At 44.5% G+C, this 21246-nt stretch overlaps 1 protein-coding gene across 1 annotated transcript in view; it reads right to left on the bottom strand.

Moving 5' to 3' along the window:
• TTLL13 (tubulin tyrosine ligase like 13) overlaps positions 1-21246 on the bottom strand; it is a 609087-nt gene that overhangs the window by 106208 nt on the left and 481633 nt on the right. Inside the window, 1 exon segment of the mRNA XM_078683250.1 lies at positions 3602-3947. Within this exon segment, the coding sequence (XP_078539376.1) occupies positions 3602-3947 (346 nt within the window).

The following is a 21246-nucleotide window of genomic DNA, read 5'->3' as shown; positions in this document are numbered from 1 at the left end:
AGGCCGCTGTCCAGGGCACAATTGGAAGAGTCCGCGGGTCCGCCGTCAGTGGGCAGGCGTATCCAGTGGGCCAAGCCAGGAGAGGCGGATCAGCTGCCCCACCGGCCACTAATCTATCCTCGGCCGCCTCGGGGCACAAGGAGCCCCGGCCCCGGTCTCCAAACCGCCGTGGGACCACGCCTCACCGCCACCGCTTGTTGGTCCTCCAGAGGGTGAGTCGAGGGGTAAAAGTTGTTGGCGCCGGCCCGACCTCCAGGTGGTCGCAGACAAAGAGATAGGCCAGGGGCGGCGTAGCGGACGTCTCCCGCACCCGCCAGGTCGCAGCCGCCACCCGGCGTCACGAAACTCGAGGTCCCCGGTCTCCGGCCGGCCACCAGGCCGCACGCCGCCGCCGCCTCCCTCCGACCGCCGGAAGGTAGGAAATGACAGGATCAGCACACCAAAGTAGACCGGAGGCTCCCTCGAATCAAAATCAATCACGGGGCACCGACAGTGGGCTCGGAGGTCAGGATAAATGTTCAAATTAGGTCCGGGCCGGCGGGAGCTCTACAAGGCTGCGACCGCCATCTTCGCCCGCGAAGCCACCCTTTTGCCTCGTTTTTGACTGCTTTTTCTCCCATCTCCGTTCCTCTTGTCTTTCTGAGTGCTTTATCCTGCTTTTGACTAATTCTGACTACTTTCTCTTTCCGTTCCCCCCGTTTTTCTGCTTACTTTCTCCTGCTTTTGCCAAATGTGTTACAGCTTTCTCCTTAATCTCCCCGTTTTTCTGAGTGCTTTCTCCTGCTTTTGCCTAGTATTTACTTTCTCATGCTTTTTCCATGTTTCTTACTGCTTTCTCATTCCGTTCTCCCTGTTTTTGACTGCTATCGCCTCATTATTACTGCTTTCTCCGTCCTTCCCCCCGTTTTACTGAGTGTTTTCTCCTGCTTTTGCCTCATTTTGTACAGCTTTCTGCTTTCTACTTCCTCTCCCCGCTCTTTCCTCTTGTCTCTCTTAGTGCTTTATCTTACTTTTGCCTCATTTTTACTACTTTCTCCTTCTTCTCCACCTGGTTATTATTAGTGCTCTCTCCTGCTTTTCCCTCAAATTTCACTGCTTCTCCCTGTTTTTCAATCATTTTCCACTACCGGCAAATGTCCTGCCACCACCACCTCCCAGCACCCCTCTTCTTCCCAGGACCTACTCAATGGAGGCAACAGTGCAACCCCACTGAACAGGTCCTAGATCCAGCTCTCTAACTGCTCTGCTTCTTCCCCATCTCTGAGTGCTTTCTCTCGCTCTTGCCTTATCTTCTACTGCTTTATCCTTCCTTTATCCCAGTTTTCTGAGTGCTTTCTCCTGCTTCTCCCTAATTTTTTACTGCATTCTGCGTCCATTACAGTTTTTCTGAGTGCTTTCTCCTTTCACCTAGTTTTTTTTACTGCTTTCTCCTCCCTTCTGCCTCAGTTTTCACTGCATTCTACTTCCTCTCCCCCATATTTCTGAGTGCTTTCTACTGCTTTTCCCTAGTTTCTTGCTGCTTGCTCCTTACTCTCCTCCATTTTTATGAGTGCTTTCTCCTGCTTGTTTCTCAGTTTTACAGCTTTCTTCTTCCTCTCTTCCTGTTTTTCTGAGTGCTCCATTATGCTTTTTCCCTAATTTTTCACTGCTTGGCCATGTTTTATTCATCATTTTCTGCTCCTGCCTGCCGCCCGTTTCTCTGCCTCCCACCTAGCCCCTCCACCATCTCATAGCACCCCTTCCTCCTCCCAGGACCTACTTAATGGAGGCCACAGCGTGACCCCATTGAGCAGGTCTCAGCCCAGCACTCCTGTGCTGCTGCACCGCTCTGCTTCCTCCCCGTCTCTATGAGTCCTTTCTCCTGCTTTTGCCTCATTTTACTGCTTTCTCCTTCTTTTCTCCTGTTTTTCAGAGTGCTTTCTCCTTCTTTTTCCTCCTTGTCTACTACATTCTCCTTCTTTTTCTCCAGTTTTCTGAGTGCATTCTCCTGCTTCTCCCTTGCTTTTTACTGCATTCTCCGTCCTTTCCCGTTTTTCTGAGTGCTTTTCCTAGTTTTTTCACTGCTTTCTCCTCCCTTCCCCCGCACTTCTGAGTGCTTTCTCCTGCTTTTGCCTCAGTTTTCACTGCTTTCTACTTCCTCTCCCCCATATTTCTGAGTGCTTTCTCCTGCTTTTCCCTCGTTTCTTACTGCGTGCTCCTAACTTTCCTCCAGTTTTACTGCTTTCTTCTTCCTCTCTTCCTGTTTTTCTGATTGCTCCCTTATGCTTTTCCCTCATTTTTCACTGCTTGGCCATGTTTTATTCATCATTTTCTGCTCCCGTCTGCCACCAGTTTGTCTGCCTCCCGCCTAGTCCCTCCCACTGTCTCCCAGCCCCCCTTACTCCTCCCAGGACCTACTTAATGGAGACCACAGAGTGGCCCCATTGAGCACGTCCCAGCCCAGCACTCCTGTGCTGCTGCACCGCTCTGCTTCCTCCCCGTCTCATTGAGTGCTTTCCCCTGATTTTGCCTCATTTTACTGCTTTCTCCTTCCTTTCTCCTGTTTCTCAGAGTGCTTTCTCCTTCTTTTGCCTCTTTGTCTACTGCATTCTCCTTCCTTTCCTCCAGTTTTCTGAGTGCTTTCTCCTACTTCTCCCTTGCTTTTTATTGCATTCTCCGTCCTTTCCCCCATTTTTCTGAGTGCCCTCTCCTGCTTTCACCTAGTTTTTCTTACTGCTTTCACCTCCCTTCCCCTGTCTTTCTGAGTGCTTTCTCCTGCTTTTACCTCATTTTTTACTGCTTTCGCCTTTCTCTCCCTATATTTGTTTAAGTGCTTTCTCCTGCTTTTGCCTTCCTCGCCCTCCATTATCCTGAGTGCTTTCTCCTCCTATTGCCTAATTTTCACTGCTCAAGTGGCTGTTCAAATTAACCGAGCACTGTGAAGCAGCTAGCAACTCCAGCGTCTTGAGTCCTTCATAGGTGTTTACAGTGCTTTATAAATCCTAATTGATTGTTTAAAAAAAATATAATCTAATTATAAATATGGAGTTTAAAATTCTTCATGGATTCCTCTGAACCCATAGAAATATAATATCAGATTTGAGGGAAGGTGTCAGCCCTATGTTGCCAATAAGTTCTGTACACACTAGTGGACAGAAGAAAGTATATGGCACTAAGAAGAAAGGGGAGGAGAGGACAGAGAGCTGAGGGTGAACGTTTTATATCAAATAATGAATGGTTTAACTGAATATAAGCACAAAATACATCCAAGAAAAACTAGCATCCAAAATATCCTCCCTTTACACATCAGTTCGTAAGAGGATATTTTATTCAGATAAGCTCCAGTGATGAAGCACAGCAAGTATGCTTTCACATTGTGCTCAGTATCTAAATGCTCATTACATTCTTTTGGGAAAATAACCTACATTTCAATGAGGTATGAAAGTTCCTGGCCAATGCCTAGCCTAGGACCGACTCAAACTGTTGAAGAACAGGGAAAAATACTACAATCTCATTATATACGTTCCATGCATTTATTTTGTACCAACATTCCTACGCCCCTAAACTAACTTCACTGATGAAGAATTTCCACCCACAATGTCGAAGGAAGATCTGTACTCACTAGATTCTGCGTTGATTCTCGCACTGGAAAATCGAACTGGACCTCCATCCTTCAATGGCTTGGTACGTGATGGAGCGTCAATGGTTCCAGTCAGCATTCCAGTGTTCTGGCCACCAGACCAGACCAGGCTCTTTGGATTGTGTCTCAATGCGCATTGTGTCGAAGGGGGAACACCTCCAAAGAAGCCAGGAGCAAAGTAATGGTGCAGCAAATGTTTGGACTTTGCTGCTGTGAGTGGGACAGCCTGTTTAGCCAGATCAGCCGTTACTCCTAGGTAGGACAGTGGAAGGTGGGACAGCAAGTCTTCATTCCCCTGACATAGAAACCTGTCTTGGATAAACCGTGTCTGTAACAACCAAGACGAGAATGAATCTTTTTTACAATGAAGAACATGAAAACACATGATAACATTTGAATGTGAAATATTTTCTTCTTTACCAATGTACTGAGCAACAAGATAGCATTATAGACATAAAGGAGTTTTACATAATACTTAAAGATTGTGTTAAGTCAAAATGAACAAAGGTAATGTAAACCTACATAGCTACTGTAGACCTCTGATTAATGTTATTTTACAGTACCAGCATTAAGAATAAACTTTAATATCTCAAAGAAATGTAATTGAAAATTATTTATATTGTGATGCTGATTATGCACATGTGCATCCACCAAAGTGTCAGGAGGAGCCTGCCATGCAGTGTTAAAGATATGATACTGGCGTGGCGCCCCAAATAGTATGATCTCCATGGTCCATTTTATTGTACACTGCATGGAATGTAAAACATTGCATAAAACCTGGTCTTGTTTGAATGTTACAGGTACAGTTCATGGACCAATAGAGTTGTGTTTCCCATGCTGAATGCACAATGACATTTTTAGCCTTGTACTAACTCAAGTTTTTCAAAGGCTGAAATACCATCAGCCATTTCATCTAGAAGGTAGTGTATAAATGCACCCCTGGTGTGCTTGCAGCTTCACAATGATGTTTTCAGATCCATCAGACAGTGGCAAAGATTCTTTGCTGCAATGCTACCTGTCACAGCTGCAGCTCTTCAGGAGGACAACATAGAACCAGATGGAGCTGTCAGACTCTTTATTATATGATGAACTAAAACCCATAGAACCTGTAGCGGTGTGAATTGATTAATACATTGGGCCAGCTGTGTGAATGCCTACCAAGATTGGTAACAATGGGGAGACGCCATAAGATTGCTGCATGTTCACATTATGTCGGTTTTAAAAAGTCGAACTACTACTAAAGGACGTGCATACTAACATGTTATTCAGCTTATTTTTTAGAAGTGGGTATGACTCCACACTACTCTCCAATAGTACAGGTAGGATAGGAGTAGGAAGTTATATATGATGAAGATACCGATACTGAATATGTAGGGCTGCAGGTAAGTAACTTTCCTTCCCCAGGGTTATCTTCACCTTGTTTCAATGCAAAAAACTCTGCACTTTTTGGAGACAGTAGACAAGAATTGACAATTTTATCATAGAATGCACTTCATCAGCATTGCTGTGGAACTAAAATCGAATCACTTGTCACATTTTCATAGGCGCTAAGATATCCAGAGGAAGCATGGAGCGTGCTCATATTTATAACCTTGGAAAGCAGCAGGTACTGCCTCTAGCAACAATCAGAAAAAACATAATCAGGGTTGTGAAGGTCCACAATAGTTGGGCTTCTCTAAACTTACGAGGCAACCAAGCCTTTATCTGGCACGCTTACCACTCCTTTCGTGGGATTTACTCATGTCAGCTCATCGAAAATCACCCTTAGCCTAATAAAGGCAGTTCTGAACTTCTCTAAAATATAACCACCTGGTTTACGACAGTCATGACAATGCCACTGAGGAATCCCACAGGCAGACTTTGTTCAGGCATATTTTGCATAATTGGGCTAGACTACATGTACTTTAAATTATAGAGTGCTTTTAAAAAATACATCTTTGTGTGTTTTCCTTAAATGGTTTAACAAGAGTGAACAAATTGAATATATTATGGATAATCATATCTGATTTTGGCTGTTAGTGCACCTTTCAAACTGGCAAATTCATGATTCTGATCCTACTCAGAAAAAAAGACTTGGTCATTAATGAATTCTGTAACTTTTGCAGAACATATTGTGCCCGATTACATATCACACTTATGGTCCTGGTTAGTGCTGGTGTCCACACTCACTGGGGCTACCAGGTGCAGAGCAGAACAGTGCACGCTCTACACAAGATATTCATTCTGAGTTTGTGTTTGCACTGACGAGAGTTTGGCAGTTAAAGATGTAGTGCAGATGTTGAACAACACCTTCGACTTCACTTGTTGGTGGACCCGGCCTACCTTCGAATGAGGGAAAGGACCCACAACAGGAGCAGTTTCTAAATGTAGCCCCATCTCAGAAGATTTTTAGGGAATGTCTGGAACCCTCAGTGCCTCATCCAAACTTGTTTCTATTTAGAAAACATTTTAATTAGTATTTTAAAATTTCTTATATTACATTTAGGTCTGCCTGTCATTGTTATATAGGTGCTACGCAAACAAATGATGGACGGAATGCTGAATAAATCATACATTCACCCCCAGTCAAGAGATCTGGGTTAAATCCATCGTTCTTTTGCTCATCATGCCACCCCAGTTAAGACCAAGCCATATGCAAATCAGGTTTGACCCTGTGCCTTATGGGAACAGTCCAAACCAAACTTCTTTTTGCATTAGTCATTGTTATATAGTCATAAAATCAATTATACAGCTCCATGATGTTACAAACCTAGGGCTAGTTAATAGTGTGACTATTAGCAAGCAGTCTTTGTTGTATCACAGTGTGTGTCATATCAAGTAAACTTACATATAACAGCAATATATTTTAACCTCCCACCCCACAATTGTAACTTATCTGTCCCCCAGAATGTGGCAATTTCCATTCAGATGCATGTTTAAAATATTCTCTGTATCTACATTTTTATTTCTATTGAGCACGTGTGGGCTACAGCTGTCTATACTTGCAATCTCGTAGCATTGCGTCAGCTTCTGGTTTTGCTTAAATTTAAGGAGGCCTATCATTGTTACATTCATTTTCCTTGAAGGCAGGGGTCATCTCCTCCTATTGTACTTCAATGGAGTTTTTGTGCAATCCCCCTCTCTTTGGTCTTTTTAGTGCTCTACTTTCAACCTCCGCCCAATGTAGTATCTCCCTAATCCAGGTATCTCTCCCAGGGGACTTCAGTCAGAAAAGTAGTCCCCTTTGGGTAACTTAAGACACCATAACCCATACAGTCAAACTTCTAGTCAAACTTATAACCATATCACCAGAACATAACACCACCACCATCAAAGGGTCAAATGCTGAACAATTCAAATCACGAATGACTTTATTAAATGTATTTATTACTTTCATTATTTCAGCAAATGTCTTAACAGTCTAAAATGTGGCTTTGAGACTGTTAAGACATTTGCTGAAATAATGAAATTATGTGCACAAAAATCATATGTTGAACAATAATCTCGGTCTGATGTTTTTGCCTTTTGCTTGACTTGGGAAAAAAAAATTCTTGCTGACTCTCCGATATTGTACTGAGTTGTTAGTTTTTAACTTTTCTTGCAATTTTATGTGGTGTATTATGTTTTTATTGTGAGAAAAAGGAATTCTTTTTAACATTCTATGGAAAATATTATCTGTGTGTAACCACTTGTTTTGATATATCTTTTTAATAATTTTTTTGTGATTTGAATTGTTCAGCATTGGCCCTTTGATGGTGGTGGTGTTATGTTCTGGTGATATGGTTATAAGTTTGACTATAAGTTTGACTGTATGTGTAATGGTGTCATAAGTTACCCAAGTGGAACTACTTTTCTGACTGAGGTCTACTTGGTGCCCTACTCTTTTGGTGTTTAAGGGGCCCCTCTCATTTATTTGAGAGATCTCGCCCAGGGAACCAGGTACTTTCCATCTCAATGTAATGGCCCTCTTGGCTAATATCATTGCTACATCATCAATTTTGTAGATACTTTAATTTTCTTACGTCGTGCGTGTATCCTGAGCATACAGCCCTCCATGCTCCCTCTATCTGTTCTCCCTTTGATGCAGCCTTTTTCGATGAGCACCATACTTCAGAAAAAAACCAAACAGATGTTAAACCTGGCCGCTATGGCGTGGTTTCCCCTGTCTTTTTGCCTCTACCACCTTTATTTTTGATGTTATGCTGGACTTATTTTTTGCTGGTTTAGGTGCTCTGGGCCCTTTACCATTGTTGATCTGTGCTAAAGTGCAAATTCTTTCAGTGTAAATTGTGATTCTGATTAGTTCTCCATGATTGGCATATTTGATTTACTGGTAAGTTTCTAGTAAAGTGCACTGTGTGGGCCCAGGGCCTGTAAATCAAATGCTACTAGTGGGCCTGCAGCACTGATTGAGCCGCCCACATGAGTAGCCATGTAAACTTGTCTCAGGCCTGCCCTTCCGATGTCTGTGAGTGCAGTTTTAAACTGCCATGTCGGCCTTAATATTCCCAACTACTACATGTAAGACACCCCTAAGGTAAACCCAATGCAGTGTAAGTGATAAGGTAGGACATGTGCTGGTGTATTTTACATATCCTAATAGTAAAATACTGCCAATTTCGTTTTTCACTATTGCAGGGACTAGCTCTCCCAAAGGCTATCATTAGAGCTGCCTTGTAACATTTTTACACGTGTATCTGTCATTTGGGAACAACTGAGATTTGGAGTTTGGGTTCTCTGAGCTCAGAATTTAAAAACACATATTTTAGTAAAGGTGCTTTTTAAATTGTGTTTTTGAAAATGCCGCTTCTAGAAAGTGGGCATTTTTCTTGTTTAACCATCCTGTGCCTCTGCCTGCCTGTGGAATCAACATCTGGTTTAGACTGACAGGGGCATGTTTGTGTATTCACTCTAGACAGTCACACAAAGGGAGTTGAGGTGTGCCCTGCATATCCTGATGGCAAATCACCAAGCTGATGGTCCTTTCTGAGCTAGAGTGGTGGAATAAGCTATCACCTGCACCTGAATAGGGCTGCACTTGGCCTCTCACAAAGCTGTCTCCACCCCACTGGAATGTATCTGGAGCCAAGACCAGGCAGGACAAGAACTTGTACACTAGAAAGACAGTCCTTTGAAGAATGCCTACTTGAAAGGCCTAAAGGGGTATACGTATTGGACCTAAAAAACTCCAGACATTAAAAACACTTCTGGATCAAGAGGAACTTCTGCATGCCGGGGTATAGCGCTGTACGGCTCTGTGATGACATCGACTCCGGTTGTGACGTCAGTGGAGCCATATAAGTCCCCTCCGGCGTGCAGAAGTCAGTTTATTCTGTGAAAACTTCCGTGCCAGAAAGCGGAGCCACTACAGAAACTGGCGGTGGAAACAGTGCGCCAAACAAGATCAATATATCTTTAAAGCCATAAACGGAACTGGGAAAAAAATGATAGGACTACACCCAGCCGAGGCCCATAAGGAAAGAACGAAAGGAAAGATGAAGCAATCCGAACTAATGGTGTGCCAAATTAAAATCAAGTTAAAGGAATAAGAGCTAATGGACCATTGAATCACACAATTCTGTGAAACAGTGATGACTGGTATATAAAACCAGTACTGAAAAGGTGCATGGGCAGGGTGTTAAGAAATATCCGGCTAGACTGTGTCTCTACCAGATAATATGTTACCAAAGGTAAGTAACTTGCTTATCTGATAGAGACATCTAGCCACAGATTCCTTAACTTTTGAATTAAAAGACAAAGCTATACCCACCTAGAGGCGTGTCTGCGTACCAATCCTACAAAAGTTCCCAAAGAGAACTAGTTGGTTGAAATTAGCCACTGACCAGACATCCTTATAAAAACTGTGGCAATGACCACAGACAATGTAAACAAGAAACAATCCCGCAGGCAAGGAAAAAAACAAAGCCTCAAGGGAAACAGGAAGAACTCTGCCAGAAGACATCTGACAACAGTCAGACAATAGTAATCAATCCGTAAAGAGTAAAAGAAACCTTAGATTAGAAGGGCCAAAGACAAAATGAATGCCATGTAACCAACATTCTTTATAATAGTATAGAAATCAAATCAAAATGAATAACCCATTTATTGCAAGGTCTGCAATAGCAAACCAAGTTCCAAGGTAGATGAATATCATAGTTCATCCGTGAAACAGAAACATATTTTAGCCAAAATGACTATCCGAAGGCTCACATAATGTATAGTCCCTGCTGAACAGTAAGATAACAATTAGCAGATATAAATCTGTCATAAAAACTGAACAATTATTTCCTGGTCTATATCACTGCGTTCCACACACATGTATAGATCCCAATACAAACTTACCGAGAAGAGAGATGCAATCACATATCATATTTTTTTTTGTGCAGATTCATAACTCCGCATATAAAACCACATATGCAACTCACTTATTTATCCTTTAAAAACACACATGGAAAAAAGGAACTGAAAAACAAGCCCTAAAGTACCAACCATATAGCATAAAGAGAAATATTGCACCCTCCATAAAACACCTTGGAGACTCAGCATAAATATAATGCCGCCTGCCAAAAGTATTATAACAGGCCAGTAATACGTAAAGAAAAAAATACATAAGAAAGACACCTTGCTATAAGCAAGCACCGACAACAGTTGGTCTAGAAGGTCTGTTGCAGGGATTCTGCACAAAAAGAACAATGTGTAGCATCATGTGACCTTAGTGTATAGGGACTGAGTCCTACTACCACCTAGGTACCCAGGAGCCCAGGACCGACTAGCTATAGTGTCTCACTTGCTCTCCTACTCACAGAGAAACAAGTGATTAGACACCCCAGAACACAACACTCCGACTCTCTCAGGAATCGCAGTTGCAAGACACACCCTTTCACTCACGCTCTTGTACTTGCCCACAATAAGATCTGACAGAGACACAAATGAGTTTAAAATATTTATTTTAACTAACATCCTCTAATATGCAGTATATGTGCCACAACAAGCAGAAAATGCATAACACTAATATGGCAAGCATAGTAATTAGTCCGAATATCATGAAAGGAGCTGTCATTATAAAAAGACAGTATGGCCTATTCTCCATCCCCTTTTATAGAAGCAGAATGTTAATAGAACAGAAAGTCTCTGGGAGTTATCGGTAGACCCCGTACCTCAGTCTATAGATAGCAGATCTACATCATTGGTGCTGTATTGCTCTTCTACCCGGAAAGGTCCCTCTCCAAGTGTGTGCTACCTATTTGTGTATTCGAAAACAAGACCAAAGTACGTATTCCCAAACAACAGCTGCATCTGTATGTTTCGTCAAGGTGCTAGGGTCTGACCAGAACAGGATAACAAGGGGTATTGTTGTTCGACCTTGCTCACACTGTTCAGACTAAATCCCAGGAACCTGCAGAGTGTGAACACAGTGATAGGTTCTCATGTGAAAATGCCAAAAGAGGCAGTTGCAAAATAAATTTGTGTAGGAACGTGTGCAAAGCAGCGGACAATCTGCAGCTTGCTCTTGCTAACTTAGAAAACGACAATGTCCCCATGGGCCATGTGACACCCTCCCCTTGGTCAGGTCATTAGCCCTGGACTAAAACAAAAATCAGAGGTAAGCAGAGGCAAAGTTTGTTGGTGAAAGGCCAAGGAGGCTTTCAAAGCCAAAGTGGAATCTAGGTGGCCTGGAAAATAAAACTGAGGACAAGGGAGATTTTTTTTTTGATGCACAAAGAGACATCCATTCACAGCATATCATCTGGGCCAAAACCTTCACGGGAGAAGTGGAACGCCATAAGCTCCAACAGGCAGTCAGAACCTTCAATAATAAAAAGGTATGCCATCCAATTCAGCAATTCGAACAAACACACATGCTCCTCCTATCCAAAGTCAGTCAGGAGCATTTCAGGGCAACCTGTGTTAACTTCGATGAAACTCCGATCCAAGAGGCGCTGTGCACGAGCACAGGTACTCAAGTCTGCTGATACTCCAAGCGCAGGTTTATACACAAAGCGTCTACCCACAGAACAGTCCTAGTCATGTGTCATCAATGGACTCATCAACAGTTCACAATCCAGGGCAGCGTGTGACGTATTGGAGAGTCAGACATCCAGGGCTCATTGAAAAGGGCACCGGAGGAAGTAGAACACAGGTTGCACGCGCGTGAAGTGGGCATACGGAAGGTCAGACAATAATCAATGTTAAGAGCTTCCAATGGCATTAATCCAAAAAGCTGCTGCATCCGATCATGATACAGCTGCAACTGGTCCAGGCTTGGCAGTACCACAGGTCAAGCAGCCATTACGGAGCAGCAGTATAAGTAACAGAACGCCACAAACGGAGATGAGCAGTAAGGGAAACCCTCCGAATGTCCCACTGTAGAATCACAATCCTCCCTAGTAAGAAAAGCATCCTTGTGCGCCCGCCGACAAAGAAATGGGAAAGGTAATGACCATAATTCATGAATATAACTTCTGCCAAGCGGCTCATATCTATCAACAGGATAGTGTTTCATGCAAGCTGAAAACTGTAAAAGTGAGATGGACAAGGAAATAATCCCTTGTATTAACCACACTGCTGAGTCAGTTTCTGACACAGAAAATGGTAACTGTTCTAGTTTCTCATCGTGTAACATAGTGAGTGTCGCATCTTTCTTTGACATAAGTTTTTGTTTATCCATCAAATTAAATGGTAAAAACAATATGGAAACGTTCGGATAATCCCATGGTACTCTCCCATTTTTCAGTGTTTGCAAGGTCCAACCAAATTGCATAACAGACAGCAGCTGATTTTAACCATGATATAAAGTAGACACTTCATGTTGGACAATGTCAATAACAGATGATACAATGTTACCTAATGTATATATTCAAGAAGACAGAGTATTTACACTGTTGCCAACCACAGCAAGAACTTTTTGTAAATTATCCTGATTAATTTGACAAAAACATACTGCTGATTCCATTTGGGAAAGTTTCAAAAATTCATTATATGGTGCGTATGCAAAACGTTTAGTGCGCAGGGATTTTGGAACTTAAAAAAAATCTGCAAGATCAATGTCAGCCGACAAAAGGAAGAGGTGGTGTTTCACAGACAACAGAGTAGAATGTTCTAACCACTGTTGACATAATTTACCAACAGAATATGTGGTAACTGTGTGTGTTTGGGGGTAAGGAGGGTTAGGTCTACTCTGAGTAAACCCTTTTGTGGCATTAGTAAACGCAAATGGCAGGCATTTGTGTTTATAGGCCACAGCAACCAACCCGAGGTATCAATAGAAGATGAATCATTTATATTCTTAGTAGTGGCCAAACCAAAGCATGTAGTCTGCTGAACTGTTTGATTTGAAAATATCAGCTGTGATGGTGATAAACAGGCATGGTATAAGGACTCAATACCCTGGACCTGCCAACTTTTAGTTCCCCATATAGATTATAAATCAATCTTGTCCTTTCAATCATCTTAACCTTTTAGGGACAACTAGGTTACGAAGGGCAAAGAATAAACCAGTTTGGAGTGGGTAAGCATGTATTTGTAGCGAGTGGTCATATTAAGTTTGTAATAATATGATCTTGGGTCTGATAAATTATTACCAGTAAAGTAGGTAAACTTTCTTTTCTGTATAACTGAACTTCCCTTATATGGCGTTGGGCAATGCCCCCATTGTGTATAATCAAATTGCAGTCTCTGTGTATTGGTCTTGTGCAAAAAGTGATGGCCCTAATGTTGGTAACAAAATAAATCTGCATACTTTGCTGAATTTAAAGGCAAAACTTCAGTATCAAACACAGTGTAATATTGTAAATCAGAAAATAGTGAGTAAACTGCGTTGAAATCCCAATTGTCGGAGTACGTTCTAGGTAACACAACATCCACCAAAGAAACTTGGAAGACGTATGGAATTTGCAAAATTTCCGTGGGTCCATATACATTGAATGGTACTTTGTCCCAAACAATGCCATCAGATACTGGGAAAGCCGAAATATTTACTAGGGCTCGATCTCGTTTCATTCTGTCAGACAAAGTATGTGGGGCCAGAACTCCGTCAACCAAAATCAACCGCAGAGCGTTCAGGTAAATAGTGACCATTAATCAAAAAGAAAAATACTGTCATGAAGCCTACCCACATGAAGAGAAAAACTATTGACAACACAATCCAGATGTAAGTCCATGGCGGGACCAGGTAAGTTCTTTTTGACCACGTGATGAGAACACAAATCTGTATAGGCGGCTCTGCCACAGTGGAGGACAATGAAGATATATCTGAAGAAAAATTATCTTGGTCCAAATAGTAATCACTGGAACCTAGTTGAAACAATGGGGGCTGTTTTTCATTGGAAGGTGAATGAATGGTACTTTCAGGAACATCAATTATAAATTCAAGTGGTGGGGAAGCATATTCATTTTCCACAGTTGTAGATGTAGAAGGCAGAACAGGCAATACATCCATTGTAGTTTCCATTTCCCCTTACACAATTTGGGGATGGATTCAAGGAAACAGAATGCATTGTATGAAGGGAAACTTCCCTCCGCTGAATGCTTGTAGTGATGAAAAAGGGTTCAGGCAGATCAGGTCGTTTTACCCCTTTTCTAGGTTTGCCCGGCGTTAGCCGCTTCTCACCCAACTCACGATTTACCAAATAAAGAGGCAGGCGCTGGAGATTGGAAGGCAGGAAACAGGAGTTTATTTCCGACGGAACAGAACACGTCAAATCAGACAACAGGGTATCTTCTCGAGGTGCTCTCACAAGTTTCTCTACGGCTTCGTCTTTTATACACAGGTTTATGATGTACAAACATTCCTTATTGCAATAAAGACACTTTGAAGTACAAAAAAGGGCATGTTTGGGACCCCAGCTCCAGGCCCATTCCCATACCGACCGCTCTGATGTTGTTTTCCCCTCACAAATGTGACATGTGATTGTAATCTGCAGCCGGACATTCCAACAGGACACGAGGGCAGGAGGGGGTGGTCAGATCTAAGGTTGGGCAGGCGATAAGATCATGTTTCGCTATGTGGGGCCGGAGGGGTACATCCACGAGACCTAGTTTTATGATGTGGGACTGGGTCGAGAGGCCAGGTGTAGCCGGGGGGGGTCATCAGAAGAGAGGAAGGGTGTTCCTGGGAGGGATGCGGGGGTGTCGGTCAGATCTAGGGGTGTGAAGGCCTTGATTAATCACCGTTCCTCTGATGTGAGGCGAGGTCCTACTGTAGGAAGCAATAAACTGCATCTGTTGGGCTAGGTGATGGCCTGGGATCAGGCCGGGCAATCGGGCAGGGAGGAAGAGGTTACCAAAAGGGCCCGTTCTATGAGTAGGATGAAAGTGCGAGGGGGCAGGGGTCCAGAGCGGTGACAAGGTCGTGTTTAGCGGTGCGTTTATGGCCCGAACAGGAGAGACCGGGGGCTGTCGGGGCGCGGGGTGCTTGCAGGGCTGGAGAGAGAGAGAGAGAGAGCGAGAGAGAGAGAGAGAGAGAGAGATGATGGCTATTGGCAATGGGCAGAGAGGTCATGACACAAAGATGGCTACTATCTATGTTCGTGATGGAGCCTAAAAGGGAACAAGATGGCGGGGCCACTGTTTCGTGACTTTCTTTACCTTCAACAGTGGCGAGGGTGAACACAAATGAACAGCGCTTATGTACATATACATTTGTCATTTTCCACAGTCGCCGCTTTTTACATAAGATAGATCATTTCCGTGTTTATCATAACTGACGGGGTGTACATATAGTCGTGTGTAGTCAATGAAATAGCGTTTGTCAATATTGGTAGACTTACATATAACCGTGTGTAGTTGATGCGACATACGAGGTGGAATACATATAAATTTACATTTGTCGTACTTAAAAGTGACCGATGAAACATTTTACAGGCAAAAGTGGTTGAGGGAGGAATTTAGTCCAATACAAGCAATTAGTCAAGGGGTGTAGAAAGTTCCGAAAAAGGGGGGGGTCTTCGCCACAGTGTCTTTTTAGTAGCGAGTCATCACTGGTAGGTTCTGGTAGTTCGTTTTCTTCCGTTGGCGCTGTTGAGCACCGGCGGTGGAGCTATAGGTCCAGCTCGGGTCCTTCTTTACACGTCGCAGGGTGTGATCTGTCCTTTGCCGTTAGGCCACAGTCCTGTTTCCTAGCTAATCTCTCTTAAGGGTGCCTTATGCTGGGCACCTGCATTTCTTTCTCGGAGTCAGAATTCACGTGGAAAGGATAGAAGGGGTTTTGTCGGATAATCGAGGGAGGAGAGGGCGGAGTGGGACCGGATCTTTGAGACGGACCAAGGGAGCAACAGGGTGATGCGCAGGCAGGTCCATCAATCGGGCTCAAAGGGCGGGGACTTCTGGCACGCGTGGGTCAACAAGCAGAGGGCTTCAAGGCAGCCCTCCATTCCTTCGTTTTCTGCGTTTGAGAGTGGTGCATCGTCCCGTGTCCCGTTGCTCTGCGGCTCCATCTTAGGTCGAGGTCACACGCGCCTCACGGTCTGTGGCCAGGCTGTGCGTCACGTCCAGCCCCTCTCCTCCGGTGACTGTGTATCCTTGAATGGGTACAAAACAGGTTTTAGCGAACTGGCAAGAGAAGGCATTTATACATTTCAATTCCGTCCCAGATCTAGGTAGCTGGGGGTACGTTTCATCGGTCACGGTCAGAAGTTATCACTGTGGAGTATGTATACAGGCATGTCTACTGAGTTTGAACTAAGTCTATTTGGCGTTCATTCATGTCGCATGTGGCTTTCTGACCCTAGCCCTGGCAGTCTTTTATCATCATGAGAGAGGGGTAGAGGCTAAACACTCCTTTCTCGGGGAGCAACAGTTAAGCAGGGTCATCAGTTATACCTCGAGTTTACGGAGCTGGGGTCAAGCGGGAGGAACGGGGACGTTTTGGACATCCGTACTTGGGTGCGGAGGGGTGGGGCAATCTGGGCCTAGGAGATTGTGTTTCTAACGAGCTGAGAGCAGAAGGCCACTGACGTATAGTCCTCCTATAAAAAGGGCCAGATTAGGGGGACATCAGTCGTCTTACCTGTCCTTTCCTTTATAGCCAATTCGAGTTCTATCATTTTTACAGAAAAGGAGAGGTAGTAACATGGCAAATTACAATTGTTTTAGTTGCTGGCAATTTGTCGATCACCTTTGTGTTCGAAAAACCAATTAGGCTCGTGCCGGCGGGGCACAACATTACCACACAGAGGAAGAGGGAGCAGGGGTCGTTCGCATTTTAAATGAACTATTCGGTACACGTACAACATGAAGGGAAAGGACGAGAGAGAGAGAAACGTGTACAATAATAGGCCATTTTGGTGCGCACAAAACACAAAACAGTAGGGGTCATATTATATAGAAACACAGACTGAGGGACAACGTAAATCCATATACTACGTACACATGAATTCAGGCGAGGGGGGGTACATGCATTTACATACAGAACTCAAGACAAAACATAGAACAGTACTTGGCCAAAGACATTTCCACCTGCATGCTGCGCATCCTTAGTTTCCTATTTAATTCGCCTGGCTGTCTTTTGCTGTTCGTCTCTGTTGCAAATACTTATACTTTCGTCAATTGTTCGGGAACTATCCTGGTCGGGCTAGTACTTACGGTGGGATCTTTGAATCATTTTTAGCGAACGGGTATCCAGGCTGAGGCAACGGAGGGTGTTAGTTGGGGGAACAATGGGCAACTTCGAGTTTCATGGCGTAAGAATCTACTCGTAGGTGCACGTCATTCTTGGTTGCATTATTCGGGGGCCGGTTGGAGTCATATTTTTGTCATACCGCAATAACCCGCCAAGTTTCTGCTTCAGGCCACCCCTCCAGTCGCTGGGTTCAGAGAGAGAGAGACGGTCGTTTCTAAGTAAGGGAGTGTTATATCTATGTTTGCTCGTCGTGTATAGGCACCATGTTCATACCCCCCTTTTCCCCCATTCCATCGGTCGTTCGATCATCCCTCAAGTCGTACAAAAACATCTCTCTTATCAAACCAACGCGTGCAACGTATATCCAGTCGAGTCATACACAACCGGTTATACACGCGTGCATTCATATCACCCAAAATCGTCATGTCCTCAGGGGCAGTCCCCATGGATAATGTATCATTTGTCCTCGCGGAACCATGGCGCGTTGCTTAGGTCTTTTCCATACTTTAGTCGACGTTCCGATGTGACCTGCAGAAAGAAGGGGAAAAAGAAGGGGTGGGGGCAGCGTTTTAAGACACATTCGCGCGCATAAACCCAAAAGGCTTTTACTTACCACGTATTCGACCTATCTCCGCGGGGTGCAGTCCCTTCCATCTCGGCGGTTTAAGCCCAGAGGGACTGGTGGTGAAGGAGGCATAATCATTTATGGACTGCACATTGCATAGATCGCCCACGTGTGGTATTGCGGACCTTGTGTGGGGGGGGGGGTTGAAACAAAAGGGCAATCAGGGTAAAGTGGGGTGAACTCGTGTTCTTCTTCGAGGAGTCGGGGTGGTCTACAGTGGTACCGGGTCTGGTTTAGGGGCATCTGAAACAATTTCCCTGAGATATGTGGCATACAAAGTAAAACAGAACACCGGGACCTTTATCGATTGCCTTATGTTGCACAAAAGTAAAAAAAACACACGCAACAACTTGGATCGTTCACATTTTCAATATTTCTAGGTACTTTGCTTTTTAACCTTTCAGTAATCGACTTGCTTTATTTCGCCTATATTTTACGTAGATCGGAAACAAGGGCTATGTATTCAAACTTACCAATCCAAAAGCTACGACTATATTTGTTGTCACAAAATCTTTATTTAAAAAATGTTGACGTACAAATGCAGGCCTACAACCACGTGGGCCAGCCACGGAGCAGACTGGAACTGTACATGAGGGCATATTTATCTGCGGAAAACATAACTGAGTCGGTGGTTGTTTTATTTCATCAAGGTATGATAAGTGCAATAAAATCATATCGAAAATTCATTGTGGGTAAGTACCATCAGTGTCAAAAAGATTCGAACTTTCAATAATACTGTAATCAATGATGCGTCAGAACTTAATATCAAATTCATTGTTCGAATGTTCAAGCAATACTCATCCCCTCCCGCCATGTGCTTCAAAACTGCATACATATCTCACGATATCAAGTCTGACCATCCGGAACACAACGGGGAATTGCGAGTTTCGTTTGTACCGGCGCCATTTTGGGTGGGGTCAGGCGGGTCCAAGTATAGTCAAAATGTCTCTACCAACTCGTGGTTGGACCAGAACCTCTTTTCGGCAGTCCAGAAGTTTCGTTAAGGGGCAACAGAAGGGACCGGTGACATGAACCATCAATCAAAGAAAAGGGAGGGGCAACAATCTTTCCTACCGGGTCGTACTGATGTTCCACCGGAACTGATCAAATCGGTAGTCTGCAGTATCTTGGGTCATTCAAAACTGAGGCTGGCGCCAGCATGAGGGCGCCGACGTCTCGTGGCTACGTCTTGGTCGTTCTGCGGGCGATCATGGCAGTCATTTCCCATCGGGGGCGGTTGGGGGCCCTGCGGAGGTCGAGGGCCCTCCGCAACTCTCGTAGAATCTTCAAAGTTGAGGAGAACGATTCTGAACGGAGGACTCGTTTTTCTAGCTGGCCAGCGACCAGGCCATCCTTGCATGCCAGGTTCGTTCCTGCAGAGTCGACCGCCATTTTTAGGAGTTCTGCAGCTACCGACAGTCACTGGGTCAAATGAGCAGACGGACTCCAGCCTGTTGGGTGAGGCGTTGTAGCACCGCCACAGTGGACGAGACCTTGCTGGGTGAGTGGAGCGTCTCTATACTGCAAGAGTGGACGAACCCTTTGCCGTGTGTGTGGAGCGTCCCTATACTGCAAGAGTGGACGAACCCTTTGCCGGGTGCGTGGAGCGTTGGGGGTGCAGCTGAGGGGCCTCCACCTGGGGAGGCGGGAGAGGCTCGTCCGCGCCGTCTCTCCCTCCCAGTGCACCCCACGGCGTCTCGCTGACATTTGTTATGGCCGGACCAGGCGATGAAGAAGAGGGGGGGGTCGGAGGCATATGCAAGACACCCCCCCCCCGTGGCCTGCAAGGCGCCGGGAGAAGAAGGGAATGGGAGGACCAGTACATTCCGGGTCGGGCATTGTGGGTTTGTTGTTGCAGCCGTTTGCCATGTGAATAGTCGTTTAATATATTTTTGTTCAAATAAAAACGTTTTAACCTGTTACTTTGCTATCGTGTTGTATATTTCTAATATTTGCCTAGGGTTTGTCGTTAATTGGGCGGGGTGGTTGGTGGAGCCGAGCTGTCTCGCATTCATCATGGCGTTGAGTTCGGCTTTCCTCGCTAGTTTCATACTTCCTGAGGGGTTGTTCCTAATGCTTCCATTTCAGTGAGGTTGAAAAGAGATCTCATCAGTGGCCTACTGATTTTACTCGATTCTTTTTGTTTTTCCTAATGATTTTCATGTTCTTTTATTTGCTAGCACGATACAGCGGCTAATCCGCATTTTCTTTATATATGTCCTTTTTATTAGGGGTGTCCTCCGGTGGAGCCAGATGGTCTACCTCTAATAAATGGTCCGGGCTGAACCAACTACTGAGCAATGGGGAGGAGATAGGCATGACGGGTTACAACGGGGACAAAAGTCAGCACTACCTATCCTTCACTACTTTGCGGAGACTAGGTAGAATATTTCTATTCTACAGTATTCGCAAATAGGGAATACCCAAAGAGAGAACCAATTCCAAACAGTCAAGTTCGGACAAACAATCAATCAATCAAATGAGGAATAAAATAGGCGCGACGGGTTACAACGGGGGCAAAAGCCTGCGCTACCTGCCCTTCACTATCTGCAAAGAGAGAGATCTTCCTGTTCCTCTCTGTTTGGAGGCAGAGAAGATCCTTTCCAAGAACCAATTCCGAACGATCAAGGTCCGGTCAAACAATCAATCAGTGGGGGATAAAAATAGGCACGACGGATTACAACGGGGGCAAAAGCCTGCATTACCTATCCTTCACTATCTGCAAAGACTAAACAGAGTATGGCGGCTCTGTGCTTGTTTGCAAATAGAGAATGATCCAAAGAGAACCAATTCCAAAACAATAAATGCTTGGATAACAATCAATCAAATGGAGAGGGAAGTAGGCGCGACGGGTTACAACGGGGGCAAAAGCCTGCGCTACCCACCCTTCACTATCTGCAAAGGGAGAATACTCCTATCCTTCCCCGTTTGTAGACAGAGAATCTCTCAGGACAAAACAATCAAAATGCGTAATACTAGTATTTTCCAATGACAATCAAACAATCAATTCGCAATTTGTCGTGTTTACACGACCTTACCCGGACCGTATGGACAGTTTCTCGTCTTCCGTTTCCAGCGCCCGATCGTCCTCTATTCTCCGTAATTGCTGTGGCACTCCTGATGGTTCCCAGTCAGGACCGTAGATCACTCGAGAGAGGTCTGTTCGGAACCAGTGAAGTTCGGATGATCGGCTGCCAGACAAGGGTCTATCGGGCAGGAGCTCTTCCCGATCATTGCAGTCGTTCACTCTGTCGTTGGGACCTCTCTCACTGGATCCACGTGTCGCTGATGGGCCCCACGTTTGGGACGCCAATTGATGAAAAACGGTTCAGGCAGATCAGGTCGTTTTACCCCTTTTCTAGGTTTGCCCGGCGTTAGCCGCTTCTCACCCAACTCACGATTTAC

The sequence above is a fragment of the Lissotriton helveticus genome, chromosome 3_1 (genome assembly GCF_964261635.1).
Source record: "Lissotriton helveticus chromosome 3_1, aLisHel1.1, whole genome shotgun sequence".
NCBI lineage: Eukaryota > Metazoa > Chordata > Amphibia > Caudata > Salamandridae > Lissotriton > Lissotriton helveticus.
Note: the sequence above shows the minus strand (reverse complement) of the source record. Positions and strands in the feature narration are given on the sequence as shown.